The sequence below is a fragment of the Dasypus novemcinctus genome, chromosome 28 (genome assembly GCF_030445035.2).
Source record: "Dasypus novemcinctus isolate mDasNov1 chromosome 28, mDasNov1.1.hap2, whole genome shotgun sequence".
NCBI lineage: Eukaryota > Metazoa > Chordata > Mammalia > Cingulata > Dasypodidae > Dasypus > Dasypus novemcinctus.
Window position 1 is genome coordinate 36913738 of NC_080700.1, and position 12528 is coordinate 36926265.

At 44.8% G+C, this 12528-nt stretch overlaps 1 protein-coding gene across 1 annotated transcript in view; it reads right to left on the reverse strand.

Annotated features, from left to right (window-relative positions):
* Window positions 1-12528, reverse strand: part of SYNE1 (spectrin repeat containing nuclear envelope protein 1) — a 497459-nt gene that overhangs the window by 214440 nt on the left and 270491 nt on the right. Inside the window, exons 65-71 of the mRNA XM_058289685.2 lie at window positions 8834-8977; window positions 7846-8010; window positions 4873-5190; window positions 3527-3682; window positions 2836-3006; window positions 1532-1858; window positions 134-286 (exon numbers count right to left, since the gene is read on the reverse strand). Of these exons, the coding sequence (XP_058145668.1) occupies window positions 134-286; window positions 1532-1858; window positions 2836-3006; window positions 3527-3682; window positions 4873-5190; window positions 7846-8010; window positions 8834-8977 (1434 nt within the window). The remainder of the gene's footprint in view (window positions 1-133; window positions 287-1531; window positions 1859-2835; window positions 3007-3526; window positions 3683-4872; window positions 5191-7845; window positions 8011-8833; window positions 8978-12528) is intronic.

Sequence of the window (12528 nt, forward strand, 5' to 3'; positions counted from 1 at the left end):
AAAGTCCTCAAATGACTGGTCCTTAAAACCCGGTCGATTCCAAAGCACAGGCCAGCTCTTAAATGACCTAGACGAGGCGGCCGTGCCCGCTCTTTGGCAGATCAGTGCATTTTTGTTGAATGTTTGATCTTACCTTCCCTGAATTGCACAGCTCCTGGTAGTCGGTGTGAAGCTGACCGATTTTGTCCTTTAAAGTAGCGTCCTGCACGAGTTCCAGGAGAGCTTCACCTTTCTCGCTCACGGATTTCACTGATGGTTCGTGGGACAGCACCGTTTGTTGGAGTGACTAGAATCACAAAGGAAAAAAAGAGGCTGATCAAGTGACCCACACCCATGGCGTGTGTGAGAGATGAGCTACTTCGAATAAAGGCCTCCACGAATTTTATAAACCAACACATGTAAAACATGAAAGAAAGATTATTATAGCTAATATTTTCTTTAATGCAGAAAAGGGTAATCCATCAAATATCCCCTTCAATTGTGGAGAGGGAAGAAGAGAAAAAAAATTGCTTTAGGCTAAATTTAATTCCGTTCCTATTTCTCGTTTCCAGCAGAGAAAAATAAAGCGCACCGGAAACTGAAAGCAGCAAGGCTCCTAACTTTTGATTTTGAGTTCGTGAAGTCCAGCTTGAGCTGGATTTGGAGCCAGAGAGATGGATTCCAGCTGCAACCTTGCTGTGACAGGCTAAAGGCACTGCTGTTTGATTGATGGATTGATTTTTAGGAGGTAGTGGGATTTCATACCTGGGAAGCAGGTGCTCAACCACTGCGATCACTCACTCCCCTAAAGGCTCCATTTAAATAGCAAGAAGTGGACTCTTAAGTGGCAACTTCAAAGACAAGTGGCCGGATTTGGCAATGAAGCCAAGGACAGGCATAGACCTACTGGTTGGAGGAAGTGCCCACAAAAGCTTCCAGCAGGAGAAGCTTTGGAAACCACCCTGTATTTCTTCAAGGCCATTGCTAAATCGTTGGGATCAAAGGTAGGACATGTATTACTCCATGTATAAGCTTAGACTACTGTTTGGAAAACTTGAGCTGGTAAACTATCTCTATCACGTACAAGTGCACCTACACATCTACCTCATTCTTCTTCTACAACTACCTTCTAAGGTGTTTAGCAATAGTTTGTGAATTAGGACTTATTTCCTTGCAAACAGGACCTCCCAGAGGGGACTTGGGTACCAAAGATGAAGGAAAGCCTCTACGTGGGGCATGTTGAATGGGAGTGGGGCGTCCTGAGGCCAGGACCCATCGACCTGGAATGTCCTGGCATAAAAGACCTCCATTTATAGGTTCAACCTTTGAATATTGGACAAATGTGATCCCGGAATGGAGAAATAATGCCGAGGTAGTGTATCTGGCCAAACCAATCTCCTCCCCGCTAGTAGAAGAGACACGCGAAGGATGCCACATGGTCGGTCAGCAGCTGTGGGAGAAGACCCCCCACCCAACCCTGGGAGTCATCTCCACTCCCTTCCCGATGACGGGAATGATGGGAATGTCCATAAGCGATGACCTAAGTCCCAACCTTGTATTTAGACAGTTGGGCTTTCTTTTCGTATAACTCCATTTTGGGTTCTTCGGGAACGCGGAGGATTTCCCGGTGTTCGGCCACCCATTGAGTTTGAGCTTTGTATTTATCCGAGAATTCCTTGGCCAACTGAAGGCCCTTCTCCAGGGTGAGGTGCTCTCTGCGGACTGTGCTGGTCAGTTCCTTCAATCGCTCCACGTGGTCCAGAATCTCGGTCCTTAAGGCTTCGGCCTCGTCCCCCTGCAGGAATTTCAGGGCTCGCTCGCCTTTCTCCCGGGCCGACTTCAGCAAACTGTGGCCTTTCTCCATATCTTTTAGCAAGACCTGAGAGAGTGAGAAAGAAGGCAATGCATATACAGAGTCAGTCAGATTTCTTTCTTTTTTAAAGCAAAGGCTTCTAAGACCCATCCTCAGACTTGCCTCTGTCCCCTTACAATAAGCCTGTGACATTTATAACCAGATTTGACTTGCCAGGAAGTCAAATCTGGTTATAGGTATTAAAACCTATCGCTTATAGGTATTAAAAGTCTTAATCAAAATGCTGTTTCCAAATCAGTTATAGGAATTAAAACTTATCACTTATAGGTATTAAAAGTCTTAATCGAAATGCTATTTCCAAATCAGAGACTTAAAAAAGAACGTGACATTTCTCTCATCTTTAGCAGCATTCCCAAAGTGAAAACTCTTAGTTCCACTTTGGAGAGACTGTATGGTATGTGAATATAACTGAGTAAAACTGCTTTAAAATAAATAAGTATGCAAGAAGAGCCAGAAATGGCAGCTATATACAGCAGAGGAAGCATGGAGAGTTTGAGAGGTGACCAATCCTTTGTCTGTTTTTTGTTTTTTATTATTACTGAAATAATGAAAATGCTCTCATAACAATTGAAGTGATGAAAGCACAACTATGTGACTGTACCAAATACCATTGATTATACACTTTGGGTGGACTTAGGCTTTATTAATATATATCAATAAAATTGATTAAAAAAAAAACCACAACTATTTATGACAACACTGTGCTAGGAATTTGAGATGGGTTTTCTTACCCTTTCACTTTTAAGTGTCAACCTGCAGTTTGGTGAAGAGTTTCATAAGCAGCTATACCTAAGTCATTCCAGGTGACTCAGGTCACAGACCAACGGAAGCCTTCTTTTGGTCTTAAAGCACTTATGACTTAGTAGGGAGCAAAAGGACGTGGGGCCAGGCCAGGCACACACGTGCTTTCAAGATCTCTAATAAGAAGAGGCAGGTCCCCGAAAGAAGAAAGGCTGGGGGCACACCTGCCAGGGCTCGCCTACCTCCAGTGCCTTCTTTTTCTTCCCCATCAAGGCTCTGTCTACTTTATCAATTTTGGAGGCCACGTTCTTGAAGTTGTTGTGAGTAGAGCTGTACCAATCCGCATAGGAACTGAGGGACGACTCTGATTCCTCCAAGCTCTGGATCTCTTCCTCCAGGGATTTCATTTGTTCCTTGAAAGAGGAAAGATTTGGCTCAACAGAGAGAGCATCTGCCTACCACCTGGGAGGTCCAGGGTCCAAACTCAGGGCCTCCCGACCCATGTGATGAGCTGGCCCGTGCACAGTGCTGATGCGTGCAAGGAGTGCCGTGCCACGCAGGGGTGTCCCCCGTGTAGGCGAGTCCCACACTCAAGGAGTGCACCCCGCAAGGAGAGCCGCCACGTGCGAGAAAAGCGCAACCTGCCCAGGAGTGGCGCCGCACACTGATCCAGCAAGATGACACAACAAAAACAGACACAGATTCCCGGTGCCTCTGACAAGAATGCAAGTTGGACACAGAAGAACACACAGCGAATGGACACAGAGAGCAGACAACAGGGGAGGGGGGAAGGGGAGAGAAATAAATAAAAAATAAATCTTTAAAAAAAAACCAAAGACCTGCATCGGTGCCATGAAGGCACAGGAAGTGGAGGAGAAGAAGGGCTGTGGGCTTGCGGGGTCTCCGGGGTGCCGCGGGCGGGTGGCTGCTCACCAGAACTTGCAGCAGGAGGGCCTGGAATCTGGCGGTCAGCTGCGTGGCCTGGCAGCACACGGGGCTGCTCACGTGCCGCTCGTCCAGGATCTCCTGGGCTCCCACGCCCACCTCCTCCACCTCATCCCTGCACGCTGTGATTTCTTCATGCCATTTCTGAAAGAAAGGACGGAGGGAGGGAAGGGTTCATCTCTGGCGTTCTTGCAAAGGACAAATACATCTGTCTTCTTCATAGGGGATGATTTTAGCCTAGGCTCAGAGAATATTTATCCTGAGATAGCATTTCAAAGCTGTATTACAGCTAACATTCATGAATCATTTTGTGATGAAATGATAAGCTCTGAACACATGATTTGGGCACTTTCCTGTATATAGTAGATTTCGGTTCAAAAATATTTTTTTTAAATGATAAAACACAGCATATATTTTTATAATGTCAGTTGTACTTAAATCAATTTTAAAAAAGATGAACGACAAAGAAATTCCAATGGCCTACTCATTATTTTGGTTGTGCACATGGAAACTGCATAAAGATGAGAATAAAACTAATTATCAAGTACTATTTCAATGTATTATACAGAGCAATTCCATTCAAAAGCTGTCAACTTAAGTGACTGTAATGCTAATATTTACATATCTTTTTTTTTTTTTTTTAGTTAGGCCAGTAAAAAGAATTTATTTGGGAATATATATCTTAAAAAAGCAAGATGAGGGAGTGGATGTGGCTCAAGCAGTTTAGCACCTGCTTCCCATGTGGGAGGTCCCAGGTTCACTTTCTGGTGTCTCCTAAAGAAACAAAAACAAAAAACAAACAACAAGCGAAACAAATGCAAAAACCAACTCAGGGGAGTTGATGTGGTTCAGTGGTTGAGCACCAGCTTCCCATAAATGAGGTCCTGGGGTCAATCCCTGGCCCCAGTATCACCAAAAAGAAAAAGAAAAGAAAAAAGCAAGATGATCGAACATGGAAGTAAAATATAAAATATTAAAATATTTACTGTAAACCTCATTCCATCTAATAATGATCTAAATTACTTAAAGACTAATTTAGGATTCTATGAAAATATTTCTACAGTAGACGCGCTCTCTTACAATTTATATCTTGAATTCCCAAGCATGCAGAAAGAGAACAAAATGTTACTAAATATTTAAATTATTTTTATGTTTTATTTTTTGGAGGTACCAGGGATTGAACCCGGGACCTCGTACATGAGAAACAGGTGCTCCATCACCGAGTTGCACCTGCTCTGCATTTTTGTGTGTTTTTAAAAAATATTTTAATAAAACAAACTCTGCAAGACACACTGTTGCTTTGACAAAGATAAGGGGATGTGCGCAGGCCGTACCTTCATCTGCTGCAACTGCATCTCCTTGGTGGCCCGATTAGACTGACGGCCAGTGCCGGGGCGCACCTTCTCCTCCAGCGTCTTCAGCCACTCATCTACTTGCCGCGACTTGTGCTCCATCAGCCTCAGTTTGCTCACCAGGCTGTTGAAGCGCGTGCGGACCTCGGACAGCTTCTGCTGGAAAGCCTGCCAGTCCTGCCGGAGGGACTCCAGGACCCTGTCCTCCGTCTGCGGGAGGCCGGACGGGATCACCTCCTCGCGGGCGCGCAGCACCGAGTTCAGCAACGCCTGCCCCTCGGCGCAGTGCACCTGCAGCTCCTGCGGGGACGAAGCGTGGCTGTCACTCCTCATGACCCCTGACTTCCGTGGGACACGACCTCCTGACCGGAAGGGGAAACACATCTCCTGCTTGCAGGGCTGAGAGGGGTTATTTACAGAAAACAAAGTCCGCTCCAATGTATTACAACAGCGAAGGAACCTGGCCAAGAGGTGTGTCCTGCTATTTTGGTTTTTCCCTCTCTAGTTTTTTTTAAATGTTACATGAAAAAAATATGAGGTCCCCATATACCCCCCACCCCTCACCCCACTCCTCCCACATCAACAACCTCTTTCATCATCATGGAACATTCATTGCATTTGGTGAATACATTTTGGAGCACTGCTGCACCGCATGGATAATGGTTTACATTGTAGCTTACACTCTCCCCCAGTCCACCCAGTGGGCCATGGCAGGACATACAGTGTTCAGCATCTGTCCCTGCAGCACCACCCAGGACAACTCCAAGTCCTGAAAATGCCCCCACATGATATCTCTTCTTTCCTCTCCCTACCCTCAGCAGCTACTGTGGCCACTTTCTCCACATCAATGCTACAATTTCTTCCATTACTAATCACAATAGTTCCATAGTAGAAGATCAATCGTCCTACTATTTTATGACCAAACCCATGAGCTCCTTCAATGAGCTAATGAAAGTGTGACCTTTCCAACTTCCACTATAGAGTTACTTGGCACAGAGGGCATGTATTTAGATGACTTGTCCCCTTCTCATTTGAGGCCCATGGCAACTCTGAGGGGACCCGAGTCAGCGTGGTCCCCTAAGTCACATAGTCTCAGGTCCCACCAAGGAGCAGACACCAAACCTCTTCATCCCAACCTTGTGCTCCTGCCAGCATAGAATGCTCCTCAAGTCAATAGTCCACATCATAGCCCACACTCTCCCACAGTCCACCCAGTGGGCCATGGGAGGACATACAATGCAGCAGTGCTCAGTGATGTATTCACCACATGCAAGGAATGTCCCATGATGATGGAGGAGGTTGTTGGTGTGGGAGGAGTGGAGTGAGGGGATGGGGGGGTATATGGGGACCTCATTTTTTTAATGTAACATTAAAAAAAATAAAGACTAATTGTCCCTGCAGCACCACCCAGGACAACTCCAAGTTCTGAAAATGCCCCCACATCACATCTCTTCTTCCCACTCCCTACCCTTAGCAGCTACCATGGCCACTTTCTCCACATCAATACTATGTTTACTTCCATTACTAATCATAATAGTTCCAAAATAGAATATTGATAAGTTCACTCTAATCTATACTCTATTCCTCCATTCTGTGGGCCCTGGGATGGTCATATCCACTCCACCTCTAAATCGAGAGGATGCTTAGATTCCACTTGGATGATGGATGCAATTATCCTGTTTGCAGTTGTAGGCACTCTTGGCTCCCTGGTGTGGCGGTTGACCTTCTTCACCTCCCTGTTAGCTGGCTGGGGTAAGTCCAATAAACCAGAGGGTAGGAGTTGCAAGTCTGTTGCGGCTCAGGGCCTGGCTGTCACATGAACAGTCCAGAGATTCAGGTCCCCTGAGTATACACTAAACCTCAGTGCCAACCACAGGTCCGGTAAAAGTAACAGGAGAGGCTTGTGAACAAAGATCACATCTGAGTCCAACTTCATCACACAGAAACACAAACTCCAAAGTGGGGCCAATTGACATGGCCCTGAACTCCAGAGCCATCTGCCATGACCATAGAACCTCTGGGTCTCTATAGCCCTCAGGAGAACCAGTACCTGGGGTTGTATCTACTTTAGCTGTCTCTGGGACTCTGCTGAGGTGTGCATAAAGGCGACCCCTCTGATGACCTCCTGGCTCTTTTTTGGAGACTCATAGCCATATAAACTTATTTGTCCTATCCATTTCCCCCTTTTATTCAAGGTCAAAAAGCTTTTTTAACTCATGTAGGCTGAGATATTCTGCTGGTCTGAGTTGACCCTTTTATTCAAGGTCGTTTTCTAGTCATGTCGTTTATAAGGCTCTACCTCAGGCTCTGCCTTCCTCCTTAGTTTGTGAGTTCCTTGAGAGCAGGAAGTATATCTAAATCATCTTGTGGTAGGTAGCAGAGAACGTGTATTCAGTGAACGTGGAACAAGCCAATAAGAACACTGGTGTGACCAGTTTCCCATTGGGTCTGCTATCATGCCCTGAACCGCAGTCGGCTTGCCTAAGCATCAAGGCTTCTTCTAGATTCTTTAACTCTCTCTTTAAGGCCTCTGACCTAGAATCTATATCCTCACCACGTTGGAGGCTTTGGTTGAATCCAGATGGCCCAAGATGCTGCCACTAGCTGGACTTTGAGGACTGTCATATCTATTGGCTCCTGCTGCTATGCCCCACATCAAATCCAACTCTTTGGGGAGTAGCTGGCAGGTGCTCTGTTGACCCCTTGAATGAGACCACCAGCCACTCCCATCAGGGGCTACCCTATAGCTGATCAAGGCCTCAAGTCCCATCCTGCTCCATCCAGATCACCTACAAAATGATCTCAGCTAGCAAGTCCCACTGAGGTCCCAGAAGCTTCAGCTCCCACCTTACCAGGGCTGCAGTGAAAACCTATCAGCTGCCCACAGGAATCAAGGATCTATTTAATGAAATATGCAGAATGAAAACTCCTTCTTTAGAATAAAGTCGATCTTACCTGAAGATCCCTTAATGCCGCCTCGTGATTGTTAGCGTCCCCCTCCAGAACCGAGTACTGGTCCAGCTTCTCCTGTTTTTGCCCCAACCAAACTTCAAATGCCTTTAGGTCTCTCTGATAGTCTTGGTGCAGACGGACTAGTTTTTCGGACTTGGTTACGGCTTCCTGTTTTAAGTAATGAAGATTATTCAGATAGGAACACGTTATTACACACAGGATCAATGTGCTGTAGGAATTTACTTGTGAAAATTTTAAGAAAGCACAATTGTTAAGTCATTGGAATAAGAACGATTTCTTGGAAGAATGAACACTCAAACTTTATATAGAAAGATATAGAAAAATACTATTTCAGAATGACATTGGGCCATAAAGGTGAGGTGGTTGATTTAATCATCTGTTTCTGATTTCCTTATGAAAGGTAAGATAGATATGCCAGAAAATGAATTAACTTTCATCTTTCATAGAAAATGCATTTTTGCTAAGGACAAGAAAAAATTCTATTCTTATGGAGACTTAAATGAGGTTTGGACTCACTGGGGAGTTCATTTTCCATGTAATTGTCTTATCAACGTAGCATTTTGCTCTGAAAAATTACTTTTATTTTCTTTGTGAGGCTTAAAAGAAGAATGACAACTACTACTGGCTATTGCTTCCTGCTTTAGGAATGTCTCAGAAGCACATGTAATGAGATATTTATGAGGTTTCTTTATGCAGCAGTTCAAACTTTTTCTTAAATGGCTGAATTTCTAGGAACTCTGAGGTGGGAATCATTTTACTTTAGTAAAGTTCACGTATTACTAATATTTAAGGAGTTTTGCTCAATTTTGCCAATAGGACATTTAAAGCATTAAAACTTCACTCATTTGGCTTCTTTTGTTCTACCTGTAGCCACATGCCTGTGGTTCCCTAAAATAAATACACCTTTCAGTGTATGGAAGCACCAGCTCCTCGCGGGTTGCTGCATCTCCATGGGACACGGTAACCGTACCTTGGCCCTGTCTTTGACTGTTCTGTACCGTTCCTGCAGCTCCTGGAGCTCCAACTGGGTGACGTAGTGCTCCGTCATGCCAGCCCCCTTGACCTCGATGGTCTCCAGCAAGCTGCCGTGACTCAGCACTTCTTCCTTTAATAACTGGAGGACATTTTAAAAAATAAAGGAATTATCAAGTGTACCGTCCTATCAGTAACGTGCTAAAATGAAGATACTTTAAATATAAAGTTAAGCGCTCCTGGGTTATCATATATATTTGTATATAGATATGGATATGGACGTGAACATATACATACACCTCTAGATATACAAACAGGTGGATACATATAAATAGATGTATGAACTAGGTTGTACGAATGTGAGTGGCTGTGTATTTGGTATGTGGCTCAGAACTTTCTGATACTGACTCCCAAGTGGGATATCTCCGCTGGGATATCGCCAACTTAATATGTCCAGAAATGGGCTTCTGATCTTTGTCCCATTCCGATTCTGCCCCAGACCCCAGCAAATCCCCTTCTCCTCCAGTCTTTTTTCAAACAGTACGTGCCAGCAGCACCCACAGAGTGCATCAATCTTGGACCCTGGAAGCCATCCTCCCTCCCTCCCTCATTCCATCCAGAATGAAATCTGTCAGTTCTTCCCCCACAATGCATCTGAATTGTCCTCTTCTTTCAATGCCTATGGCAAAAGCCCTAGCCCACGCTGCAGCCACCTTTTCCTAGGACAGTTGCAACAGCCTCTCAGGCAGATTCCTGCCACCAATTCTCGCCCTGCCCCTGGCCCTGCTCCACACAGCCGCCTGTGAGATTTTATTTTTTAAAATTAAACTTCTATTTTGTTTAATGTAGATTTACATGCAGTTGTAAGAAATAGAGAAATCCCCAATAACCTTTACCCACAGTTTCCCCATATTGAAACTTCTTGTAAAACTACAATACAACCAGGATATTGACAATGATAACAATCTACCAAATTATTTCAGATTTACCCAGTTTTACTTGTACTAGTATGGGTGTATGTATGTAATAGTTTTATACAATTTTATCACATATCAAAATACAGAAGAGTTCTATCATCCACAAGGATACCCTGTGATATCTTTTTTTTTTTTTGAAAATGAAAATTTTTTTAATGGTGTATAATTTTAATGTGCTTTTCAATTTGGTTATGAAGTAATTTGGTAAAGGTTTTCCATCTTAGAAATATTGGTCTATAATTTTCTTTTTCATATCACTATTTGGCTTTACTTTTTTTTAGATTATCTTTATTATTTATTTTTATTACCGTCTTTTTAAAAAAGATACATAGATCACACAGAAGAAAATTTTGTATTGTCTTTTTTTTTTAAAGATCCATAGATCACACAAAATATTACATTAAAAAATATAAGAGGTTCCCGTATACCCCACTATTCCCACATCACCAACCTTTTTCACCAACGTGGCAATTATTTTATTTTCCTGTCTGTTTTCAGGAGGTACCGGGGATCAAACCTGGGACCTCATGTATGGGAAGCAGGTGCTCGACCGCTTGAGCGACATGGGCTCCCAGCCTGTGAGATATTTTAAGATTGTCCATCGAACATGACACTCCCTGGCTTCGAGCACAGATGATCTCTCCGATGAGACCAGGTCAAGTGTACGGTCCTCCGGGAGGCCCACGGGCAGCCTGCGATCTCTGCAAGCTCCCCTGGCCACAGCCTCTGCTGCGTAGTCTTTGCTCTGGCAGCACTGCGGTGCTTTCAGCCCCTCTCTCCTGCACACCTGCTTTCTCCTCTGTGTGAAAAGCTCTTTCCCCAGCTCCTCCCAGACTGCTCTGCTGGCACTGAATGCCTGCAGGGGGAGCCTGCATGGGGGCCCCTCGTGTCCCTCTCCCCACACCAAACCATCTATGCTAACCCTTTCCAAACTGCCCTCTTGCCTTCACAGCAGTGGTCACAGGTGGCAATTTTCTATTTGTCTGTACCTCTGTTTGCTGAGGATACACGTCCTGCCAGGATGAAGAGGTCTCGTCTATAGTCTACACCTAGAATCTGGCCCAATGCCTGCATGTACAAAGTTCTCAAGAAGTACTTGTTGACTACACAAATCACTCAATCAGTGAGTCAATTAATTACTACAACAATCCTATGAGGTAGACGGGTGTATTTATATTAATTTGCCCATGCCGATAGGAGACCCAAGAAGATTAAGTAACTTGACAGAGGTCACCTAAGGCGTTGAGGCATTACAATACGTTTTAGTTGCATTTGTTCTGTGTCAAGCAAAGGGCCGAGTGTTTAGGCTATAACAGAAATTCATGATCTCCAGGCACTGAGGGAGAGAGACAGGTAAACAGACATTCTATAAAATCAGAACGGAGAGATGGACAAAAAACTGCAAGGGAATCGAAAAGCTGACCAAGCCTGGGTGGTGGCGATGGCCTCAGACAAAAGTGACTTCTGACCTAATTCAGAAAGAGGAGGAGGAGGGAGCCAGGCGCAGAGGCAGCCTGAGAGCATTCTGCGAAGGGGCAGGGAATTCCGCCAAGGCCAGGATCATAAAAGGAAGTGGCACGTTCAGGAAATAGAGATTCAGTACGGCTGGGGCATGGGAGGAAGGAGGGGGAGAGAAGGAGATCAGGAAGGTCAAGGGGGCTGGTAAATCACCCACCAGGTGAGGGAGCCTGGAATTTCCCTGAGGACGAGGGGAAGCCCCGTGGGCTCTGAGGCAGGGACGGGGGGGCATCCCCCTGTACCAGAAGATAGCCGCAGACAGAGACAAGAAACTAGGTGAGCAGCTAGGAGTCGGTGGTGATTCATCAGGTAGGAGATGGGTAACAGTCAAGAGACAGGCTTGAGATGGATTCAGATATAGGACATCCTGCCTGAGGCCCAGCAGAGTTGAGAAAGAAGCAAATCCAGCAGGACCTCCTGGCTGATGTCCAGCAGAGCTGAGAAAGAAGCAGAGCCAACAGAACCACCTGCCTGATGCCCAGCGGAGCTGAGAAAGAAGCGGCTGAGGATAATGGGGTTTCTGACATATGATATCCAGTGTGGTAACACAAACTGATACAGGATATTCAGTGCAGTGACAAAATTAAGAGAGCCTGAGTTCTTCTAAGAGGTTGAAAGATAGGGCGGTAGAAGATAATAAAAACTGCCTAGGACTCAACGAAGATGGGGCAGACGATCCAATGCCCAGCACCCAAAGGCCACTGGAAAGATCTGGAAGAAGGTGCAGCTACAAATCAAAGGTCTCCCCCATGTTTTGTTTGAATAGAGCTATCAGTTTAAAAGAAAAGCTTTTTAAGAACAAAATATGGCCATTTTTTATTTGTTTATTTTTAAGTAACAATTTGTGAGAGTCTGCACATGTACCACTGCACTAGTATATTATGACCATTAGGAAAAAGGTGCAAAAGCAGAAATACAAAAAGGTATGAAGAAAGCATTTTTGCTTTCTAACTGCTAAAGAAACGCAAAGCCATTACAAGTTGCCCAATTTTAAATGATCTATAGCATAAAAGATGGTTCTACGTGGTTTTCCTGGAAGACAAAACTTTCACTCAGTGATAAAATAACCACAAACGAAAGTCCAGTTTAAGAAATCATTAGTAGGGAAGTGGACTTGGCCCAGTGGTTAGGGTGTCCGCCTACCACATAGGAGGTCCAGGGTTCAAACCCCGGGCCTCTTGACCCATGTGCAGCTGGC